Here is a 25,469-nt window from a genome sequence, read left to right as displayed (position 1 = left end):
TCATCCATGCAAAATTGACAGTGTGCGACACTGAGCATCAAACAACCTCCTCTCCAGCATCAAGGAAGAAAGAGGCTGTACCAACCACTACAGGAATGCATCAAGAAAAGTAACTGAGCCTTCTGTATTTCTGGTAAAGAGAAAGTGTCTGTGAGTCATGGAAAGATTTTTAGGATTCTTGGTATCTTGATACTCAGTTATTATAGTAGCATTCCTGCAGTATTCATTTCCAATGCTGGATCTTGAATCAGATATTGATCAGTGGAAGGGCATTCAAAGGACAGGGAAAAATTGTTGGTCCAAAACAACGTATAGCAACATAAAGCAGTGTCATCAGGTTTATAAAATGTAGCTGCTGTGTCTGAGGGCTGTATGGAGGCTGTTACACTAACTGCCACTTTTGTCTGTTTGCTCTGGTCAGACGATATCTCGGTGCACAACACCTTTATGCAGCTCATGTACTTACCAATGGGTCTTGCCAGGCTGTCAGTGTGAAACTGAAGCCTCAGAAATACGAGCTGTTTCAAGCAGTGGGCATGCACTCATACACATGTACCAAGTCCTACCGGAAACTTTTTATTACAGGAAATTTGCAAGTGAGTTTGCCAGTGTTGCAAACCTGGTGTCCTGGGTGTGGAGGAAAGAGAATGCTCTGAGTGGGCAGTGGATTTGCTTAACTGTTTCTCGATTTAGTATTTTACCTTGGTGTATTGATATTTCAAACACTTTGGTGGAGAAAACAGATGCTTCTGCTTTCGGTTTGGGGAAAAGGTGGGCATAATAGGACGAGCTTTCGAAACGGTCGGTTTACTGCATGAAAAAAAAGTTCTATTACTGGAAACTTTTCCATCCCTTGAAAGAAGCCCTGAGGAGTAGATAAATCTGTGGAACTTTTACCCCAGTTATTCTTCACAAGGAAGCGGGTCTGAGGTCAGAACGAGACATGTCTATGCTAGATTTTCAAATTCATGAATCCTGGGGGACAGCTTTCTGAATAGTTAGAAACCAACTCAAGTCTACAATTTAGTGGCTACACAGAAGCAATGTTGATGTCTTGTCCAGATGGCATTGCTAGAAGGCTAATTCTGAACATGTCCAAATCGGGACAAAAAAATAACTGATCTGTCATGGGGAATGACTGTGCTCAGAAAGGAACTATTTCAGCTACATGTCTCTGTGCATGTCACTGTGTTTTGTCTACTGGAGCGCAGATACAAAGGAGATTTTAGAAAAACAGTAAAGACATTTATGTCCCAACCCTGGTAAATACAGAGTCTTTGGAAGGTAATGTTCTTTCAAAATGCAACATTAAAACCTTTTTGCTCTCAATAGAAAAGATCTAGCAATGAAATTTTGTAAAGGAGTTAGAGGAAGCCAGAAAGTGACACGTAGGCATTGTTTTGTTACATTGCGCTAACACAAGACAGAAATGTGGAAGTTACGCCATATAACTAAAATTGCTGGATATTCTGGAGTTGTTAACATTCCAGCCAAATTGAAAATTATTTTTACCGAGTGATATAACGCTGTAGAGGTGGATTCCACAAATCGAGAAAGAGGACCCCTACTGTAGCAATATCTCACAGGGATTCTTGCAGAGCTGGGAATACCCAGCATGTCTAGTCAAGATAATAGCTAGTTGTAGATAGCCAAGACTGGAGTGTGATACCCTGACACTGAGGTAAGGCAATGTTTCAGTTTGGTGCCCACTGCTATTGTCCACTATTTGTTTTTAATTTTAGTTTTTATTCAGTGTGGTAATGATGCATCAAAATTTGGATACAAACACGAGCCAACAATGTCTGGATGAACGAATCAGATGAGGTCAACATGACTACTTCCTCAAGGTGGTGATACTTTAACACTTCCCACCCCACCACTGCCTGTCCTTGAACACAACTAATCTATCTGTCTTGATGATAACTAAGCACTGATTTACCAAAATGCCCAGAATTTGCTTTCTAAAGGAAATGGAGATGGTTAGTGGCTGGTTGTATCCCTCATCAGAACTGGATTCCCTGCTCGGTTGCAAACAAAACAAAGATGAGACTCTCAACCCAAACAATCTGTTAAATCTGTGGCACTCTACAACTCCACAAACTATAACCCCACCCATCTCCTTTATTTCCAGTCAAAAGGTGTAAAAAGAAAGACTTAATAGGACTTTGGAGTCTAACTGGCAATAAGACTTGCCTGTTTCCTCCTTGTGGAACAAGTACAGACTATATCCCTGTGTTCCTCACATTTTGTAGTGGTTTTCTGCAGAGAAACTTGATCTGAGAAGGAATTGAACTGTGAAAACTCAAAAGAACTCATATTGTCACCTCAAAGTGCAGCATCACCCTTGGTCTTGGTAACCTGGAGTGTGACATAAAGTATGAACAGAAAGCTGCTGGGTAGCTTGAACTTTACATATTGGTATAATGATCATGAGAAGGCATATGTTTTGTTTTACCTCTCTGACTTAAATAATGAGCGTTCAGTGGTAAGTAGGTGCTAGACAGGTGAAAGCTAACAATGTTGGTCATATCAGCTCATTTTCTGTGTCAGTTCACCCAGCAGCCCCAAAAAGACTCTGTTCCCTTGGTTTGACATTGAGCAAAAATGTTCATGGCACCTACAATCTTTCACGCTTTAGCCAAAAAACCAGAGTCACTTCCCCAATTTCATGCAAAACCTTACTTTTTGTAAAATCCCTTATTTAAGCTGTATAGGAGCTCATGCGACGTCAGTAAAAGTGCACATACTACAAAATCAAGGCAATTTTTTTGGCAGTAATATGTAGGTCCTGCAGTGTGCACATGTCTTTTCAAAAATAATGGGTTATATGCATGTGCATTTTATACTCCACTTTGAAAACTTCCCCCATTATTTTTCTGCTATAATTTTAACATCAATTGCAGGTAATGATTGTAGAAACATTGATAACTGAGCATGATTTCTGGGACAATAAGCAGCTTGGCTTCTCATCTGGCTGCCACTGTGGGGAATAAGAACGGAGTTTGGTACATGGACACTTAATAATTTTCTGCCTGCATTTTTAAAGGTTTCTCTTATAAATTGGTCTTTGCTGTGTTCTATTTTTGTGAAAAATTGATGTGTTGGATTTGTGTCTGGCAGGGTTTTGGTAGCAGGGGAGGAGGCTACAGAGGTCCTCATGTAAGAGGCTTCTAGAAGCTCCTCCAGCCCAATTTCAGACCTGCCTCTGGCCAAGGCCAGACCAATCAGCACCTCTGCGAATAACCCTATTTAAGAGGGGAAAGAACCTGTTGGGCAGGTTCTTTGTCAGTTTCTTTACTTGTGAGTCTTTGTTGCTGAAGAGAGGAGGGGATGTGAGAGAAACAGCCCTGCGGACACTCCGGTCAATGAGGAAGGAGAGGCGGGAGCTGTGCCGGAGCAGGGGTTCCCCTGTGGCCTGCGGTGGGACGGCAGGCTGAGTCCCTGCAGAGCATGGAGATCAGCGGTGGCCCAGACGCTTGCCTGCAGCCTGTGGCCGTTAACGGTGGAGCAGATGCTCACCTGTAGCCTGCAGAGGGCCCTGCACTGGAGCAGGTGGCTGTGCCTGGAGAAGGCCATGACCCTGAGGAAGCCCAAGCTGGAGCAGAGGAGGACTGTGAGGGCCCCTCTCCCTGAGGAGGAAGGAGAGGCAAACACCTTGCGATGGACTGACTCTAACCTCCATTACCTACACTGCTGAGGGGAATGAAGGTAGAGAGACTGAGAGTAGAGATGAGCCCAGGAAGAAAGGAGGGGTAGGGGAAAGGTATTTTAAAGACCTGGTTGTATTTCTCATTATCCTTGGTGGTGGTGGTTGTTTAGATTAAATTGATGTTTTCCCCAAGCCAAGCCTGTCTTTTGCCTGTGACCATAATTGGTGAGTGAGCCCTCCCTGTCCTTTGTCTCGACACTTGAGCCTTTTGGTTGCATTTTCTCTTCCCTGTCCTTCAGAGGAGGGGGTAGGGGTGAGTGAGCAGCTGCATGGTGCTGTATTGCTGTCTGGATGGGCTTAAACTACAACTGAAGAAGCTGGCAATATTTCACAGTTGTAAACGAGCCTTACTCTTTCACTTATATCTCCATTATTCTGCTTACTAGTTCTGATCTCTCATTCAAATACATTATCTTGGTGAAAAGCTAAAAGAAAGAAGCGAGCAAAGCATCCTGATCAGGTTATTTTATGAATAAGCGTAATTGGAAAGAGTATTTTTACTTTTCAAAATGAAATAGCCACCAAATACATCAGAAAGAAGCGAAAATTCCTGTATTTTCTTTCTTTGGTAAAAAACATTAACAAAAATAAGCTGATTATTTGATCAGAAGTTCAGGAAACTTTCTTATTTTACACTTCCATCTGTAAAGAAGAAAGCACTAAATTTTGCTAAGCATAAATGTTAAGTAAACATGCTAACAAAAAAGAACAAAAAATACATGCCGGCTTTGTCCATATTCTGCTGGCATGAGCTGCAGATCCTATCTTGCCCTTTCATGCTCAGGTTTGCTCCCCAAGGAAACCAGGGTGCAAGGTGAGGAGTTGGCATATGATTAGGACACGTGGACTGAGATAAGTCTCTGGCCAAATTCTGCAAGATTCCCCAATTCGAAAAGAAGTGCTCTGATTTCATAGCAATATATATTGGAACTAATGGATATATTAATCCTGCATAAGATTAAGTTATCTGTTAACCTGCATATCTGCCAAACTATTCATCCACTTCCCATTCTCCGGCAGTACCCAAGAGGGCTCTCATGACAGGCAGCAAATAGGAGTGCTGCATGGGAGTATTATTTCTGTGTTTTAGGCACTGGTTACATTTGCACCAGAAGTTCAAACGGTGCAGGGGTTGATGCCTGGAAGCAAAGTGGCACAGCCTGTCTTGCATCCTTGTGGCTAAGCTCTCTAATCTTCAAACCAGAGTTGTATTCCAGCTGCCTATTAGGCAGACTTTGCTCTATGCTAACCTCTGAAACACAAAGGGAATTGCTTCAGGGAGTGACTTTGGCCTGGGAAAAATTGTGCCAGGGACCGTGCTAACAGCTGAGCAGTACAGACAATTGCCTATATTCCAGCTTTAAAAAATAGGCAGGCAGCAACAATGAAGGTGGAGAATCCAGGATAAGAGAAAAAAGGAGTAGAAATGGAAGAAGGAGAGTTAAACACCTGAAAAATGAGGATCTGAAAGAATCCCAACTGTGGAGATCTAATTAATTAAACTAATTATATAGCTAATTAAAAGTATCTCAAAAGACAGCTGTATATAGCTAATGTTCTTATTAAAAAACCCTCTTTATGCCTAACAGAGGAGCAGTAACCATGGCAGAGTTAATAGTGGGCTTGTCTTTTCTTTAGCTTGTGCACACGGTGATCTCAGTAGTGCTTTCAGGAAAACACAAATCACTGAAAACTGTATGAATTTGCTAAGCATTTTCAAGTAAACAAGACAGAAACAATCTTGTTCTGTGCCAGAGGAAGCTTGGGGCAGACCAGGGCAGACCTAAGGACCAACAGGAGCAGTGTCAACACTCATCACTCAGTGATGTCAGTGCCGAGTCACACAACTCAAAACTGAAAATTAGAGTCTCAGATAATTTCCCCTTCCTCTAGAGTTTGTGTAGAGAACCAACATGTGCAGAGCAGCTTTAAGTGAAACACAATGCTACTGTGGGTTTGTGTAATAGCAGTTATGCATTTTGGGAGACCTGGGTCCAAGTAGTAACCTCATCAAATCACTAGGAAGAGTGGATGTCATGAGTCCTTAGGTCTTCCTTGATAACATTCATACTTGTAACTTGCTTGTTCTTGGCCTCCTGCCCCCATGGCTAGGTAACTATGGCTCAAATGCAGTTACCCCACAAGTGGTGCTTGGTGCCATATGAGATGCCCTTGGTTAGCCGACACTCAGAGAGAGCAGGCAGATGCAACAGCAACACAGACAACTTGTGCCCGTTTGGCAGCTAGTTTTGCATTTAGTTTTGCAGAAATGAATTGGGCCCACAAGTGTGGGATGGATTTTAGGCCAGCTAACTGTAGACAACTGAAAGATTAGTTCAGGCACTAACACAGATTAATTAGTTCCAGCCTAAGTTATCTAATATATATGTCACAGATCAACCTTGGGAGATACAAGTCTCTCCTCACTGACTACCGAAGAAGCTTAAACTAAACAAATTATTTTTAAATTGATTAGTTTAAAGGAAGGTAGTCTTCTTGCATCTCTAGAAAAATAGAGAGACCTTTCCTTTCCAAACCACAGATTTGAGGCCCTTCCTGTCTAGCAGCTGTATAAGTTCACCTCACACTACACTGCTTAGCAGAGCCAATTTGCTTCTGGATTAGAGCTAATTTACACCCACACTGTTTGGGCATGCAGAAATTGAATAGTCCCATCAGTCTGGAACATAACACACACTGATAAACACTGCCAAGAGCTGAGTAATGAAGTCACCGAGGAGCACAGGGGTGCAATTGCCTGTTCATCCATGCAGACATGCCTGTAGCATACTTAGGCTCTGGGGTCTGCTAGCAACGACTTTTCTGCATGACTTGGGCTATATCTTGAAAAGTACTTTGTCATTTCATTCCCATTTATTTCAGATACCTTTGAAAATGTTATGTACAGCCTTTGGGGTAGGAGTTGTTCTGCATCTAATCAATATTTAACTCAGTCTGTCTTTGACCCCAAACATGTGCTCTTGGTATTGACACTTTCGATAGAAACAGTCATAATCTCAGGTCTGTTTTCCTAATACACTGTGACGTATGTGTTTTGATAGCTCAGTAGATTACCATGTAATCATTCAAATAACTCTGTTTTAACTCCATTTAAATTTAAATGACTGAGGCACAGACTAAAGGGTATGCTTTATTACAGCTGCGTGTGAAAAGCAACATTTTGCAGAGGGTATGCCCATGTAGCACAGACGTCTTCTTGCACCACTGACACTCATGACGTTTACTCCCACCCTTTCCAAAAATCCTTGGGGAAATATACTTACACCATGGGTAATTGATTCAGGTTGATAGTTCCTGCTGAGTAATTACGTTCAGTAAATGCCTGTGAATATAATTTTCTATCAACCAGCAATTTATAATCAAGCATAATGTGTTCAGGTGCACATACGGCGTGAGTGACATGTGAAATACTAGTATGTGGAAGTCAAGTGACAAATTATACTGGATGCTGTAGCATGTTGACCTGCAATGTCTTGAGATCTCAGGTCTACCCTGGGAATTTATAAAGCAAAATAAGACTGAAGAGATTAAGTAAATAAATGAAAACATCAAACATGCAGCCATTTAAGAATATGAGACTAAAACAACTTGCTAACAGTAGCATTAAAGCCATGTTCAGACTAGTAAAATAGGTGTCTCTCAGAAGTGGTTTATTGTCCATCCAAGACCAGGTGCATCCTAAACTGAGAATTTAAAACCAAATAATAATCTGAAGCCTGTGAATGCCTGCTGCTTTTGCAGTGATGGTGATGCACATGTCTGCAGCTCTGTGACAGTGAACTAGCATGACAGATTGCCACAGCAAAGCAGGAGTGGACAAAAGGGCAGCTAGCCATCACCGAAACAAACATGGCCATTCAACCTCATCTCATTTCTTCTCTTTGATTTTCACGTCTCTCCTCTGGTGCTGAGAAGAGAATCCTGGTTCAGAGGTGAGTGAGGAAAATATTAGCTGTGAAAACCTACTTGCGTGACAGCACTGATTTCCTTAATGTGGCATCTCTAATTGAAACTGCAGTTCCATGGGAGCCATAGTGTCAATAACTCAAGAATTAAGGTACATGGAATGCTGTACTGAGTTTGCATGGCAAAGCCTTGGTAGCAGAAGGGCTACAGGGATGGCTTCTGTGAGAAGCTGCTGGAAGTTTCACCTATGTCCAATAAGGCCAGTGCCTGCTGCTGGCCAAGGCCAGGCCCATCAGTGATGGTCGTAGCACCTCTGGGATAACATATTTAAGAAGGTGAAGAAGTTACTGCACAATGGCAATTGCAGCCAAAGAGAGGAGTGAGAATAAGTGAGAGAAACAACTCTGCAGACACCAAGGCCAGTGAAGAAGGCGGGGGAGGAGGTGCTCTAGGCATCAAAGTGGGGATTCCCCTGCAGCCTGTGGTGAAGACCATGGTGAGGCAGGCTGTCCCCCTGTAGCCTGTGGAAGTTAATGGTGGAGCAGATGTCTCCCTAAACCCCGTGGAGGACCCCATGCCAGAGCAGGTGGATGCCTGAAGGAGGCTGTGACCCCATGGGAAGCCTGTGCTGGAGCAGACTTCTGTCAGGACCTGTGGACCCATGGAGAGAGGAGCCCACGCTGGAACAGGTTTGCTGACAGGAGCTGTAACTCCATGGGGGACCCACGCTGGAGCAGTTCGTGAAGAACTGCAGCCCATTGGAAGGACTCATGTTGGAGAGGTTTGTGGAGGACTGTTTTCTGTGGGAGGGACCCCACACTGGAACAGGCGAAGAGTGTGAGGAGTCCTCCCCTGAGGAGGAAGGAGCAGCAGAAACAACATGTGATGAACTGACCCCAACCCCCATTCCCCATCCACTGCACTGCTGAGGGGAGGAGCTAGAGAAATTGGAATAAAGTTAAGCTTGGGAAGAAGGGAGGCGTGGGGGAAGGTGTTTTAAGATTTGGTGTTATTTCTCATTATCCTACTCTGATTTGATTGGTAACAAATTAAACTAATTTCCCCAAGTCGAGTCTGTCTTGCCTGTGATGGTAATTGCTGAGCAATCTCCTTTTCCTTACCTTGAACCATGAGCCTTTTGTTATATTTTCTCTCCCCTGTCCATCTGAGGAGGGAGAGTGATAGAGCAGCTTTGGTGGGCACCTGGTGTCCAGCCAGGGTCAACCCACCACAAAAGGCAGTCTGGCTCTCCCTGATTATTGGGACCTGAAAATAAACATTCTCAAACTAGAATAAGCATCTGGGAGGAGGCTGATTCAGCCCTACCCTTCTCCTCGCAGCAGCAGGCTTCCAGGAATCAGAGCCTGTGAGTTTCCAGGGAGCAACTGCAGCCTGCACTGACCTCTCTGCTGGCTCATCTCTCTCCACCTATTCCTCATGCAAGACTTCTCTGACAAAGTCCAAAACTTAGATTCACAAGAAGTCTAGTTAACCACGCAGCTCTTTCATTCCCTGAAGGATGGACCTCCTCAAAGGAGACTTTGCTGGTAGTTCACTTGTGATCACACAGTGTAATTCACAGCCTTCAGTTAATCACCAAACTGTCCTACACATGGGGAAAGTGCATGCCTAATGCAGGAATCCACAGAGGCCACTGTACTGAGCAGCAAGCCAAGGCTAGTCAGTAAGGTGCACCCAGAACAGTATGTATTATGTATGTATGTATTATGTACGTATTATGTATGTATTATGTCCCAGGTGGGACACAGGAAAATATCTCCAGCTGTGTTTCACAAACCAAGGAATGAGTGCCTGATGTCCCCTGAAACACAAGGGCAATCTGAATCTTACCTAAATCTCTTACTGCTTTACTTCCCCTATTTCCAAAAGGATATTTATGTATGTACTTGCATATATGCACGCATATACATATATACATGTACATTTTACTGTGCAAGCCTTGTGCTACTATGAAGACTCTATATGAAGATGGAGACCTTATAAGCAATGAGAAAGCATAAAAATGCATAAAAATGCATACACAGCCATTCCCTCTAACAGAGATTCCCCTCTCTCATAGAGGCCCATTTCAGACACCAGTGGACACTGTGAAAGAACAAGCCAAATGGAGACAAATGTCTTCTGTGGCCTATCTTCTACTCTTCTGACATTTACAGACTTCCCAAGCCAATGAGTGCATTGGAGGTCACATGTCTCAATGGACCTTGATGGATTTTTTCCCATGAATTTCTCTAATCTTTTTCTGACTCTTTTCCTATGTTTAGCATCCAAAGCACCACTTGGTACTGTGCCGCACTGCACAAGAAGAGCATGGTTTGTTTTCTTTTAAACCTGCAGCCTAACAACTTTGTGACCTTGATTTACTAGAAAGAGTGAATAATCATTGCTTAGTCATCTTCTCAATGTTTCATATTATTATTTAGCCAGTTTCTGTCTTTTCTGTTGCCTCTGAGTTTAAATTAGTTTGAGTCTATGAAATCATTCAATGCAAGCCATGTGACACAGCTGGTCAATTCTGTTTTTCTTTTTTTGCAACCTTTTTAAGTCCTCTCTAACTTCTTTGAGATGAAGAAGCAGAACTGTACACTGAATGAAAAATGTACCTGTATGTACATGAACATATATCTGTATACATACGATGACATCCTGATGTTCATTTCTCTATAATTTTCTTTGCAGTCTTGAGCCCATTAACAACTTTTAGTTGTCCATTGAGCATTGTGCTATCCATAGTCCTCTCAAAATCTCTCTCCTTCATAACTGAAGCTAATTTAGAGTCTATTGTCCTAAAGATAAAGTTTAGATTATTTTCTTCGTAATGTATTTGCATTTATCAGTACTCAATTTCAGATGCCATTTTCTTATTACCCTGCAGCTCAGAACCATGACTATCATTATCTACTGCAGGTCTTTGCAGTCAGATTTAGTTTTGGCTGCTCTGCTATCATAAGTTGACTTTGTCACCTCACCATTCACCTCCCTTTCCAACTCATTTATGAATACATTCAACAGATACATGAAGTATCAGAATGACTGGCAATAATAATGTTATATCGTTACTGGCTTGTTTCTGCATTGCTTCAGCAGCTGGCCCCAAAATGCTTTCCTAGCACAGGATGAGGAGTTTGGTCTTCATGACTTATTCTTAATTTATGGAGACTCATAACAAGTAAGAATTTATGCTAGTGCAAGACATGAACAGAAATGAAGAGAAATCATGAAGGTAATCCCCTATGGTCACTGAACAGTCATGACCTGTTATGCAGCTTTCATTTATCATAGATATGATTTGTATCATGTAACCTAATAAAAAAAAAAAGGTCTTTTATGGTGCTCAGAATCATAGTTTTGGTTCCTCTCCAAAGTCTCAGATGTGCAAATGAAAGCTTTTCTTTTCTCTGCCTATGAATTGACTTTTGATTAGTTTTTACGAGGTGTACTTGTGTTTTCTGTAAATGGAAATGAATTGCTGGCCTACAGTGCTGAGGATCTGATCTGTTATCCTGATCCTTCCAGGACCACATTTTGGCACAGAGAGTACTCTGATATATGCACTCACACACAAAATTTTGTTCCCAAAGTTGGATGTCCATTTGGTGAAGTGTAGCCACTACAATGATATGGTTACTTGCTTGGGAAAACTTTGGCCATTTTTTCTGGAAGTCTTTAAAAATGAGGTTCCAGATACTCATTAGATTTTTGGGGTTTTTTCCCTCCATGAAACTGTGAAGGGAGCACATTATTGAAACAATGTATAACCACTCTTATCTCCAAAAAAAAAGTTAATTTGAAGGTATGCCTACAGAAAACTTACCAGCTTGAACCTGCTTTGCTCAAATCTTTAGGCAGCTTGGCTCACTAAGAAGAGAGTCATATTTGGACTGGTAGTTCTAAGACAGTAATAACGAGTAGGAATCAAAGGCAGAAGAGAAAGGGCTTGTGTGACCAAGCAGCAGCTATTAATGCTCCAAACCAAACGAGGTACAATCATGTTCAGAAAGGCAAAATTCTAATTAGGTGAGATTGTAAGAGCAATCTCCAAAAGCAGATATATCCATTACAAAAGCAACAAGAAAGAGATCAGTGAAGAGCAGTGCAACCACTTGAAATGCTCAGAAAGAGATGGGTTTAAACTGAATTAAGGTCAGCAGAAGTGTCAAGAAAAGAAAAGTTGTGCTGTAGCCTTATCCAAAAAGCATTCAGATATTATGGGGATTATGATAATATAAATATCTCCAGAGACACTAAGTGACATTAAATACCTATTAAGAAAAGTACATGCAATGAGGTATACCGCAAATCATTATGAATATTCAGTTCCAATCAAACTGAAATGAAAGAGAGCACTCAGGGACTCTGGATTTGAATCTGAAAACACAACTGGAAGGAAAGAAACGAACTACAAAGCAAGAGATAATAAATTTGATCTTACAAAAGATGCAGAGAATATTAAGTAAGATTTTCACCTATGATATGAACAAAATCAGACAACATGATTTTAAGCATCTTAATAGGCTTAAAACATGCTCCCTCAACTTTTGCTGTTCATTCTGGGAATAAAGAGCTGTCTGTTCACCTAGAGCTGTTCAGTACCTTTTAGGAAAGAACTAGGTATGGCCGAACAGTAGGAATTATAGTAGGAAAAGAGAGGAAATGTGCAGCAGCCATCTGACTGCTTCAGTTTGTGGCAGAATTTTTTAGTTTGCATTAAACAAATACTGAGAAGAGAAATAAGGTATACCAGTAGCTTAGGAAAGAGGCAAGCCTGTTTAGATCAATGAAGACTAGAAGCTGGATATCATAGCAATGCTATTGCAGGATATTCACATTAAATAAAAAAACTTCCAACTTCAAAATCATTGGTAAGTTTCTGAGAGCTTCCACCAGAATTGTTAAAAATACGGATATTTTGCTCATCGCTCCACTGCATTTATTAAACTGGTTTTGCAGAATTCTAACCCATTTGCACATACATTGGATATATGAAATACAGATTCTACTCATTAAAAGGTGTCTATATGATTCTATTTTCATTAGCAGCCTGAAAATTTTCATGAAAAGTTTGTGAAGTGTCTAACTGGAGGATTATTCTGCCTGAGGAGCAGATATTTCCTGTGTTCTTTTGTCTGCTCTTTGCTCACTTCTTTAATTTTAAAGACATCTTTCAGGGAGAAGAGGTGGCTCAGGAACCATAAAGGGTAAGAAATATCATTCCACTACAAGAAAATATTGAATCTATTTTGTCATTTTTGGTTATTTCAGGTTTTGGACATTCATAAACAGATATAAACGTACATGAAGATTTGTTTAGTGATAATGGCACAAAAATAGCAAAATAATCTGTGCTTAGCTTTTTAATAAAGCTGTGAAAAAAAGTGTGGCTTTATCTGTACAATCTTTCTTTTTCCTTCCAAAAAAATTGAAAATGCAGCCTACAACTTCTAAATGAGATCAAGATCTTGAAAAATTTCTGGCAAGTCTATAGGAATACACATTCAGATACTGCAGGATGTTGGGTGCCGCATTTCTAGGTATAATAAAGCATCTATCCACAGAAACAGATTTAAACCCAGAAAAAAAATAATTTGTAAGCAAAAGGAGCCAAACAAGTCCCTTAAATCAACTTCAGATCATATTCTCCAGCTAAGACACACTGCATGGACCAGTTTTAGACCAGTTTATTTAAAGATTTTACTGACACTCTTAAGAAGACTAGAAAACATTTCCTGCATCACATTCAAATTTGGATTGTAAAGGATTTTCCTGTGTTATTCTACTTTGGATCAGGGCAGTGTGTACCTCTCTCTTAAAGGTACTGGAAGATAACGGTCAGTGTGAACAGATGACATACACCTGTGTCATATCAGAAGACATATACGCATTTTAATTTATATCTCACATCCACTGAAATATCGATGTTAATAAGAATAAAACCTTCCATCTAGCGACACTTCAGCCACTCTGGTATCTGAAGCACTGGAAAAAATCAAGATAAAATCTGCTTACAGTGCAAGGGATTGCACTCTGGATGCTTAGTGTTTTCCTGCACAAATGAAGGTATGAAGCTACTTCTTCAGAAGAGCTTAGCCACTTTAAATGGTGTAGAAAGTATTTTCAACCTATGAACGTTGCACATCCCTTAAGTTGCTCCTGGTCTGCCATTCCATTATTTGGAGTTGTATTTGAGTGTCCGAAGAGGAAATTACATTGGGGGTGGAAGATGAACATGGCCCAGATTCAGTTTTCCTTAATCCTTTTGTTAGAAGAAATGTTGTATCATAGAAACAACTGTTGATTCTGATCACAGGCAGAGTTTGGAACATTCAGTGTCTATTTTGCAGACCTGAAAACCCTATTCCCTTCAGATTTCACAAATTTCCCAGACTGTTTTATATGATTAACAGTAATGAGAACCTGCCTAGCTAAGCTGAAGCACAGAACTACACCTGGATTTCTCTTCTAAAAATTACCATTTTTAGTACACAGGACAGACTTTTGCACTTATGCAAACTTTAGGAAAATTAATCTTCTGTAAACTTCCTTGTTTGATAGGGTTGTTTTCTGGCTTTTTCTACAGAGAAACCGGGAATAGTTGGTCTTGCCTCCATTCCTCCTCATCTCCCCAGTGAATTCTGAATAGTATCAACAGAAGACACTGTGTGATCAGGAGTGTGTAAGTAAAGATACACAAATCTAACTTTTGTTACCCATTGCTGATAATCACTGACTATACTTCTTTGTCCGGCAAGCCCTGTACAGTTAAATCCAATATATAAAGAAACTGGCTACTATCATGGCTCCAAGTCCTCCTTTCCTAATTCCTATTTTAGCAGAACACACTTGCTTTATCATTCTGCAACGTTTGTGCTGACTGTATAAAACATCACACTTCTTTTTAATTCTTCAAATCTTTCATCCTGTATCGTAACTGTCCAAACCACAGATATCAGCTACATAGTTAAACTATAGTCCAACCAAATAAATTGCATTCAAGGTCAATGTAAAACTTACTGAGAAGATATGTTGCCTGAACGCTCCTGGTAAAGTCATCTGGAAAAACATCAGCCTTTTTAACTGAGCCTACATGTTTGAAAGCTTGGCTTAGCTAAAATGGGCTCCGTCTTCTTCATCTTGCTTAAAACATTCCTATAAATACCAGTTTCAAATTACCTGACTGCAGAAAACAATAAAAAAAATGAGAATGTGCACATTCTGTCTTTGCTGGTATTAAATGAAACTATTAAGCTACTTCATTCAGTGTCTTCAAATATTTTTTTAATTCTTTTTAGCATAGTAAGCCTTTTCTCTGCCTCCCTCACACCCTTATCTGCAATCTAAGACTTTCTGATAGTCTCCCAAGATTCTTGCAAAGAAAATAAATACGGCGTATTTCAAGATTTGCAGTATCTGCTGCAGGATGAAAGATTTTATAGTGAAAAAGCAACACAGCCTGGAAGTATCAGCAAGACATTAAATAAGAACAGGTTCTGCTTTTCATAGCAGATATTTTACAAGTACTGGATCACAAGGTGTTCAAGTGTGATGGTTAACATTGCACTCTGACTACACGTTATTACATGACTTTATTTTGCTCAGTTATAAATGTTGGAAATTTTTCCTCGAATCCTTTTGGTTTGGGGATTCTCAGCTATTCCCTTGAAAGATGGGCTAAATTTTTTGGATTCACACTTTCTTGGGATTTATGTGGTGTTCTGTGCCACTGAAATAAACTGAGCAGAATGCTTAAATCACAATACAATATAGAATTTTGTAGCTGCATATAATGAATATCTAAGGAAGTATGCAGGTATTTTCAAACAACTAGACTACATAAGCAATTCTGCTCTATGCAGAGGAGTGTGGAGGAATATCAAAACGTCTGGCTGTCTTAAACAGAGACTGATTCAAAGCCCTGTTTGGGATTGACTCCTCACCTGATGATAAGATCACATATTATTTGATATGGTGTTTATAGGAATAGTTCGTGTCTTTCAGCATCTGCAGCTGTTCCTAAGAACTCGGTTGGCCACGTGGCTCTGTAAATCCATGTAAGCACAGCCTCAGCCTGTACATGCAGCCTTGAGGGCATAGAAAGGTCTAAGGAAACCCATCATGATTTACTCTGGCGTATACTGCGTAATCTCTTCTCTCCTGTGTGATGACATCTGTGTCTGACATTGCTCATATTTTGTTCCCATTAACTTGAATTCACTTTGCACTTCAAAAATTTGACCTCTGCTTTCCCCCTGATTAGTATTTCTGGTTTTGAAAAGTATTAGAGAAGTCCCTCCATATCCTTCTTCAGCTCTAATACAATTTGAACAAGAAGTGATTGCGATGTAGCTTTAGACAACGCAGCATCTGTGGTAGGTCTATAATAAATATTTTTCTTTTACTTTGTCAAAGGCAATCAAGCAATGACCGAAACATGTGCTGTTCTGAATGAATTGCGCGTGTTTTATCTTTTGCTTCCATTTAACTTGTGCTCCATTTAAACCTCTCCTTGATCTCTCATCAGCCTCTCAGAGTCATTTATATCCTGTGCTGTTACTGTAGTTGTGCAATGTGAAACAAATTAAAAACTTCCTATGCCCTGCTAAGAAAGACTAACACAGCAAAATCATGTCAAAATAAATTGTTTAATGCGGGTGAACACACACAATGGGATTTTGAAAATGTTTTACAAAATCTGGTATTTTCCTTTATCTTTCAAAAATTGTTGTATATTTGGTTTCCTTGATACACGACTCTGGAGTAGGTAGGAGAGTCATAGCTGGAAATGAACTAGTTGTATGAACAACTTCTTGGAAACATATTAAATTGATTTATCAAGGTTATCTTTTTCTAATCTTGTTAGTACTACCTCAATTTTTATTTTTGTGAGTTAATAAGGCTCCTACAAAGTTTGGTCCTTCCCTAGTTCACTGATGCCAAAACTGATTCAGAGAAGTCCACCAAGACACTTCTGAAAACTTTTTATGAGCTGACTTGGTCTGCCTTTTCTTGTTTAAGACTCTTACATAACATAGCTCTCTTGTGCTAGAGATCATGCAGAATAACAAGAATCGGTCAGACTTTCCTTTTCTTTGTAAGTCCCTGGTGTAGTTCTGTGAGCAGTCAGTATTGGGCATAGACATGTCCCACAGATTGTAACAGGAAAAATGGGGTTATCCATGGTATAATTTCCTTCATGACATCATATCAGCTGTACAAAGCTGGCAATCCCTTTCTTGGTTTTAATTACAGAAGACAGTAATTACCTGCATTGTAAGAATTAAACAAGATAGTCACAACTTTTTAAGTAATTCGCAACTCCATTAGAAGGGCTTGCAGATATAATTAGGTCAAATAAAATCACTGAATACAGTTGGATGAAATGCAGTAATTTGACAAAAGACTCAAACAGCTTCCCTGATATGAGCCATATCCATTAACACAAATGGGTCCACAGTGGCTGCAACTCAAACACAGTGAACTACAAGAAATGTGGAGTATGAATTGGACCAGGAAGATTACTGACATCTTGCAGTTCAGATTTGTGTTTCTATGGATTCTGGCTGACTCTTAGACTATGAAGCACTTGCTTCACGTCTGATGCATTTTTAATATTTAGCTCTGTTGAAATAAACTATTTTGTGGTGGTGAAGTACGAATAGTGTTTCCAAGACAGAACACTGCAGTTCGTATCATTAAAATTTCATGAGTTATCACTTCCCTTGGTTTTGTTTGAGCTGTGAAAAAGCAGCCCCTTGTATTGTATTCCCTTTGCTTCATTCCTAACAGTTTCCCTGGAGAGTGTTAGTGGCATTTACCTTATCTTTAACGTACTTTCACACAAGCATTTCTGCTTGCTTTCAGAGATGGAAGAACTACAAAACCATCACACCAGATACTGTAAGAGGAAGAAATCAATGGAAATCCAGCATCTTGGTCCCGGATGCTGTGATCATTAATCACTTTTACTTATACTGGGAGAAAAAAAAAAAGTAGTTCTCAAATCAACTTTAGTAGTGAACGCTAAACAGGCATTAAGAAATACACTTACTTCTCTCTGTTGAATATGATGAATTCTTTCCTAACGGTTTCCAAGCACTGCTGCAGGTGTACGTTCTTTAAAAAACAGCATGAATAGGTTGATTTAAAAAGATGGAAAATCATAGACAAAAATCACAACAACAGAAACAATACTGAACAAAAAGGCTTATGAATGAATACTATCAAAAGACATTCTGAAGATTCTTCAAAAGTGGGCCATGATAGCGTGCTCAGTCTTTCCTCCTTTTGGGAGAGGTTTCCCACAAAAATTTCCTGAGGACTTTTACATTTGACAGCTCTAAGAACAGCTTGCATGAGCATTCTAAATTGTTAGGAGCAGCAAAAAAACCTGCCTGAAATTAAAATTTAAGCCTGGAAAATTACTATTTCTTAATCTTCTCAGAAGTTCAGACTGTTTATACAATGAGCTTTTCTACATGGGACACATTATTCAAGAATGCAAGAGACAGCTTTAAAACATTTATAAATACCGAGATTTTCACTGCATTCTTTTCATTTTTGGTACTAGCAGTGGATAAATACTCCTTGTAACTATCCGTCCATGTGTGGGAGGCATATCTGCCAACTGGCAATGCTTTTTCATACTTTAAATGAGCATCTGTGAAAATCTTAAAAATGATTACAGCTTAAAAGTGCTGTTACTATTTGACTGAAATAAATGTTTGCTTTTGATCTTGCTTTGGATATGTTTCGTACTTTATGTGAAATGACAGATATAGAGGTCAAGTCTGTTTTCAGAGGTGATAAAACTGAACTTAATTGAGTTTGTCCATTAGAGAATATAAATAAAATGTCACTAACTGCAGCCACAGTCCCCAACTTACCAGTGGGCAGGTTTCCTTAGCTCCATCTTTGGATTTGTTTTTGGCAAGTCGCTTTTTCTTTTTATGGAGAGGCTTGGACTCTAAAATCATTTCTTCAAGTTCAAATGTAGGATCACAGTTCAGTCTTCCTTTCTGGTACAAAAGGATTTGAAGTTACTCTTTGAAGCATTATTGTGCGTTTTTTAGTTTGCCTGGCAAGTGTTAATTACATTCATAATGATCCAGCTTTCCAACCACATCGGTAAAATGAAAACTGTCTTTTTAGGCCTGGAGTGATGCTTGAAGTTTAAATAAGGCAAGGGAGATAAAAATTATATTATAAAGCAATTGTAAAGAGTTAGATCTTCTTCCTAGTTACATACAGATGTACTCCTAAAGTGACTACAGTTACGTCACCGCACTGAGAGAGATTAATCTGGCCCGTGGTCTTCAAGAGAATATCCGTTAGTACGGTAGAACATAAAATAGCAACTGTAATAGTGCAGGAGGGATGGGGAGTACCTCTAAGACCTTACTTGTTAAAATCCGATTTTCTGAAGAATTGCAGGTGGATTCAGTTACCTAGCTCTTGTCCCTGATAACAAAAGGAGCGGGCCTTTCCTGATTAGCCGCGTTTAGATCAAAAAAGGGTTCGACTATGCTTTTTCTTACCCACTACTTACATTACTTAAATATTCTGAATTCTCCATTTTTATGTTAATTTGTGGTGTTTGAAACAAATCTTAAGATTCTTTGATGTATCAGGAAGTTCTTTTTTATGCAGGATGATTGGAAACACCATTTCTATATGGTCGTTTCCTTCCTTGATTCTTTTCAGATTCTTCCTTAATTCTTTTCAGGTTCTTGATTCTTTCAGACCTTTTCAGCATAAAAGTTTACAGGAACATAGTTATGCCTTGAGAGTTTGGGGTTTTTTTAAATTTTATTCATTAGTGCAGTAAAGTGCAGTAAAGCCATCTCATGACAACATTTGGGATGAATTGTTCCTCTCCTATTTAGGCATAAGAGCTAGGGTATGGCCAGAAAATCTATGGTTCAGCTGAACCCAATGCATTTTTTAAAAGAGACTACACTACTGGGTCAGTGTTTTGCTACTGCTGTAATCAGAATAACATGATTTCCTTTCTTTTCCTCATTCTCTCAAAACATTTCAAAAAAATTACGCAAACAATTTGAATTGTGTGGTGGAAAAGCTTAAAAGCAGCCTGTTTTCCTCTGGGACTTCTGAGAGTTCAATCACACCGTTGTTGCTGCAAAGGTGGACATGTTAAGATAAGTTATATATAAATGGCAGATATTATTTAGTAACTAAGCAGTAAAACCACATCAGAAAACACTTGTACAACTTGTGGTGTCCTTCAATGAAACATTTGATTTAGAGATCCCTCCATCATTTTTATTCCTATCAAAGTCTGTATACTCAAAGTATAATATTAAGCTCTCTGATGCCTTTTCCTGCAAGCTATCCAATCAGGTTTAGTAAAATTTGGGGTTTTTATTAATGGAGTTTTATAGCTTATTTGTATTTATTTATAAATAAATTATTCTTTACATTTGATCAATATCAGTTCCTTTCTTGAGCATGAACAGTTTCAAGATTTGAGCACTTTGAAAATATATCACTTTAATTTTGAAGCTTTAAAAATGAAAGCAAATTACATTTAAATAATTTCTTGCTTCCTTTATTAAATATTTAATAATACAAAAAAACCTACTAACAATATAAAGAAACTAGCTAAACCGTAAGGAAACACATGTACTACTTAAATAAGTGATGATTATGGAATTGAAATACACAGGGAGAAATTAAACAGTGGGACCTTCCTACCACAGGCCTCCCATGTGTCCTCCTGCCTGCAGAAGGCAGGCAAGCTCCTGGCAGTAATGCTGTCAAAAAGTTATAAAACTCTCCCCGGATCACAGTGTATGTTGGCCCCATTCACCTTCTCACCAAAGCCTGAAAACCAAGAAATATTTGTCATGTGGCCCCAGTTAATCAGTGATGCATTTGCAAGTGCAATAGAGATAAAAGTTCTTGGAAAATGCCTGGCCAAACTTGGTCTGATGAAACAGTAAAGCTTACTATAAAAAAGAAGCATTGTGCTAGAAAAGATGCTTTGACTCTCACCTTCTCACTGTTTTTCCTAACACACCTGATCAACCAGGTGGAACAAGCTCTGCAATATCAGCCTCTGTCCTGAAGTGTCTGGTAGAGCTTGTCATGTCTGGGGAAAGGAAAACACTGGAGTAGCAACAGGTGCAGAGAACAGACTTGCCATGGGCAAGTTTCAGTAGCCAGTTTTGCTGAAGCAGGTTGAAGTCCTCTCTCTTGACTTTAAGTCCTAGGACATGTACCTAGGCACAGCTGGGCTTTGTAGAATCTCCTGGACCTCCACGTATGTTGTACCTTTGGGTACGGGGAACTGGATCCCTCTTTTAAAATACAAAGCAGAGATGTGAAGTGTCCTGCATGCTGACAGTTGTGGATTAAACTTTCAGATAGGAACAGGACGTCTAAATAATCTGTTCAGTTTTGTCTGAGAAGGAGTCAGCCCATGCCTCCGACATCTCAGGGAGCAGCTCTAACTTGAAAAAAAGGAAAACAAGGAGAGCAGCCTCCATTCATCTTGTAGATTCACACCACCATGGAGAATGGAGTTCATGGTACACCAGGCCAGGGAGGAGCTTTGTTCTGCAGTGCTTTGCTTAGGGTAGCAACCTGGGAGAGCATAGGGGAAGGGCCTGGCATGGCGTAGCAGATATTTGAGCTGCAGGGACACTGAGTAAGAGGGAAGGAGTCCTGTCCTTGGTTTGGTAGGTAGGACATTCAGCTCAAGCTTTCAGCTTGCACCATCATTGAGCTACAACGTGAAAGGAAGGAATTTCACCCCTGGTGAACATTGCCCTGAAGTGCCTAAGAGGGGTGTACCTTTCTCTTCACCTGTTGTGCTAGTTACGTGCTGTATTCCTGGTCTTTCCCCAAGCTCCCTGAGGGAAGCCCTGCTTGCCCACACATATATTCTTCTCTTGCAGGATGTTGCTTCCAGGAGAGGCTCTAACTTGGTGCCAAGGAGCACAGCAAACACTGCCAGCACTGTCTTGGCAAACCATCCAGCTGCCTTTGCTCTATTGGTCTCATCTTCTTGTCCTCAGCTTCCGCAGGGCTGGATCCTGCCAGCGTCAGATTTAGCAAGAACTGTAATGTGCACCTGGATGAGGACAGGGTCTAGCTATTCCCCCTTCCTCATCTTTATTTACAGTTGCATAAAAAAAGAATTTAAAAAAACCTTAGTATGCTACAAATACATTGTTTGGAGAAGAATTATGGTGCAATATGACTGAACAAAGTGGAGGAGCATGTTAACACCAGAGTCATTGCTTTTTATTCATGGGCCTCCAATCCATTGAGCTTACAAAAGATCAAAATGGAAATATCCAGAAAATACCAACAAAATGGAACCACAGTTAAAAAAGGAACCACCAGATTCCCCAGAATCTGAATGTTTTAGTGTAGGAAACTGTCACAAAGGAAATATGTCAGTCTTTTGGAACAGTACATTTTAAGTGAGAAAGGAACAGCACATTGAAAAGTTAAAAAGTCTTGCAAATGCTATTCAGATGCCCAAATTTCAAAGCAGCAAGAAGCTTCTTGGTATTCTTTGGCTCTGAGTTAACTCTGACAATCATTTGTTCTAACAGCTGAAATGCAAAGTCTGGAAAATGTTTTTTACTTGAAAGGGAACAAAAAGTGAATCAAGGTTAATTAGTTTTTGTTGTGATCTGATGAAACGGGTCAAATTTTCCCTTAGCTGTAACAGAGCAAATGAAAGTAGAATCCAAAGCAAAGCTTCTGTGAGAAGTAAATCACTGAAGAGCAATAAATGCAAGCACAAAGAAGTAAAACATCAGTGATAATTAAAGTCAGAATTTGCAAACACAGTTCACCTGGAATATCTACTTACATTAGGAACAAAGCCTGGGGTCACAGCTTTCTCTAGAACAGCATCCCAGTTGACATCAGCTAGGTATGGAGAGCTTTGGATGTCTGCAAGACTTGAAAGACGGCAGTCTGGGTCCTTAGTGAGGAGCTGTGATCAAGCATAAGCCATGTTATAAGGGACTAGAGGCCTTATAAAAGAGTAAATATGTCACACACATAAATTATATGATACACAATTTTGAGTATGAAAATGGCTAGGGAATCTTCTAACAACTCCCACAAGTCACAGTCTAAAAAAATAGAAGTAATACCTTGTAGGATATGAATATAATTTAATTGCCACCAGATGGCTGTTGTGGGCATGAAGTGTATGCATGTATTGGTAACAAAAGTCTGTTTACAAATATGCAAGAGTCCAAGGGACATGAAACATCACAGTTCAATGCTACCTAACAATTTGTACTTCACCTTTAATTTATTGGAAGATACAGTTACACTGAGCATCCTGGCAGCAATTAAAATTAACCACCTCATTGCTCTGTCTATTAAAAATAGATTGCTCATTGCTGCAAAGGAAATTGATCTTGTATTGCTCTGTTCATGGGTTCACAAACATTTCCTGCTCAAATACCAGTACTGATGCTCTGAAATACCTAAACCAGACAGATAAGCCTTGCCAGGGCCAGAAAATTAAAGCAAACAAATAACTATGATTTGAGGAAGAAAGTGAGTCCCAGGGTTGTAATGCATTCAGAAAGAACCCTGTCTTGTAGCTTAGTGACATTTACAGCAACGTGGCTCGACTTTTGTTATTGCAACTACACCAACATGGGACGGGGAGAGATATAGCCCTTTTATGTTGTGAGCTCCCTGGCTAGAAACTGTGGCAGAAATACAGAGGGCAGAGTGGTCCTTCCACATGCACAACTAGGACTGGAGAGAATGGGGCCAAGGCACAGAGTGGGAATTACTGATCCCCAAAGTTTTGCTATCACTAGTGAATCAGTGTTAAAATAAACAAAAATGTTAGATTTCTATTTCTTTGAGGCCATGAAAAGCCTGAGTCTAAGCCTAAGAATAACCCAGCTTCTCAAGAGAAAATACTGCACCACTCACATTCAAAAAATTCTAGGAATAAGCGCTGCTTTCTTATCCTTGAAATTTTGACTACCTAATATGTGTGCTTGCCTGGTGCCTCTGCATGGTTGGAGGGGCTTCTGGAAGAGGAGAGAAGAAGGGACAGAAGGTGTTTGTGCTTTCTTACCTTTTTCAGTAGTGCTATCATGCCCTTGCACCACGCAGATGAATAGTGAACTCTTTCTATCTTGAACATGTTGAGTATCTCATCAACGGGGGTAGCTGAATGAATTTCATAGGGCCTCTGAGATAAAGTTAAAATCAAGTCAGCAAGAATGGATAAAAGAGTGTAGACAATTCATGTTTTCCTGAGCTCAGTATTGTTTATACTGGAAATATCAAGACCACAAAAACATCTTATATCAATTTTGAGGCTAATCCTTCTTTGCGTGTGCTTTTCTTTGGTCATAATGAATGTAATTACTCATAGATGCATTTCCTCTGCAAATTTTTCTCTCATGAAAAGAAGTATCAGTTCAAATGAGATGGCTGAGTAATTTTGTTCCTGAGGCATTCTATGTGAACTATGGATTATTTACTATTTTTCACTTTGTAGTACTAGAATGTTCTTGTGATCTTAACTGACAGAATGGAAAGTGGTGGTTGAAGGGAACTTTGTCATCCTGATTTTACTGATTAGCAGACAGAGAAATTAAAAAATGCTTACAAAATCTGTGTAATAACCACAGTAAAGAAGCAGACTCCAAATCCCAATCCCTCTCCTTTACCCTTTTCAAAATCTAAAATTAACTCATTACATGGACCTATGGATTATATGGACCTGCTGTCCTGTAATTGCAGTGCCTAAATTCTTCTGTAGGTGAAGAGAAGCCCCAGGATTCACAGTGCTTTGTTCATGAAGATTGATGTGAATTATCTTTTGTTAAATGTAGCATTTGAAAATAAAAGTACTACATATAAATTTATATTCTTATTAATTATTGTGCACATATTTTTTAAAGACTTGTATTTGTGAAACAAGTTGTTAGAGTGACACTTGACATATTTTTTAAACAAGGAGTGGTGTGGATTGTTTGTGAATGGAGTTGTACTCAGCAGGTAACAAATGTGATAAGCAATATGAGATCTGCAGCCAAATGCCATCAATAGAAGCAATGTGCAAATTGATGCATCATAATTCATGCACAACAGAGTTACCTTCTAATTGAACATCCTCAACAGCAAAGGGCAGACACTCATTTCATTCACTGAGAACTGAATCATCCCTTGATTTTTGCTAGCATGTACAAGATTATAATTTAAGAGTATTTCTATGTGTCAGTTATCTAATCTGGATGTGAACTGGAGCCACTCTTCATAAAGGCCCAGAAAATATCCTTATTTTGAGAAGATTCATGCACATGTTTAACTTTAAACATATGTATGAAACTAAATCTATTCCAAGGCATTGGGACGTTCTAAAAATAAATACAAGGATTGCTTAAATCTTTTTGCTTTGATTTACATTCAGTTAGTCTGTTGTCATTTAGCTGTATCATGTCCATATGAATTCAACAGGACCTAAACACCTTCTCTAAATACATAATTCTCTTGAATCAGGTTCAAAACTGTCATTTGTAATAGTCTGTCATAAGCGTTTCCCTACCTGTGGTAATGCTGCCATAAAAAAGCTATTAAAAACGAAAGATTAACCTTCTGTCTGTTGTCAAGAAGCAACCTACTGCTGATTTAGACTTGATGTAACAATGTGATCAATATAATCATTGACCCAGAATTTAGACCAATTGTTAAAATGGTGATTCAGCTCTAAAAATAAAAACTTTAAGGAATAATGAATCAATTAAGGTTTTTCTGTTAAGGATGTTTCTGCCCATGCCTTTTTCCTCACTTTTGT

General features: G+C 39.5%; 1 protein-coding gene across 2 annotated transcripts in view; it reads right to left on the bottom strand.

Moving 5' to 3' along the window:
* Nucleotides 1-25,469, bottom strand: part of STK32B (serine/threonine kinase 32B) — a 182,154-nt gene that overhangs the window by 4,437 nt on the left and 152,248 nt on the right. For both annotated transcript variants that reach the window (XM_086464114.1, XM_086464115.1), the window contains 4 exons: nucleotides 23,742-23,858; nucleotides 22,500-22,625; nucleotides 18,538-18,669; nucleotides 17,703-17,767 (listed from right to left, as the gene is read on the bottom strand). In XM_086464114.1, the coding sequence (XP_086320240.1) occupies nucleotides 17,703-17,767; nucleotides 18,538-18,669; nucleotides 22,500-22,625; nucleotides 23,742-23,858 (440 nt within the window). The remainder of the gene's footprint in view (nucleotides 1-17,702; nucleotides 17,768-18,537; nucleotides 18,670-22,499; nucleotides 22,626-23,741; nucleotides 23,859-25,469) is intronic.

The sequence above is a fragment of the Leptosomus discolor genome, chromosome 4, assembly GCF_034619465.1.
Source record: "Leptosomus discolor isolate bLepDis1 chromosome 4, bLepDis1.hap2, whole genome shotgun sequence".
Lineage (NCBI taxonomy): Eukaryota > Metazoa > Chordata > Aves > Leptosomiformes > Leptosomidae > Leptosomus > Leptosomus discolor.
The sequence above is the reverse complement of the archived record's forward strand: the minus strand, read 5'-3'. Positions and strand labels throughout refer to the sequence as shown.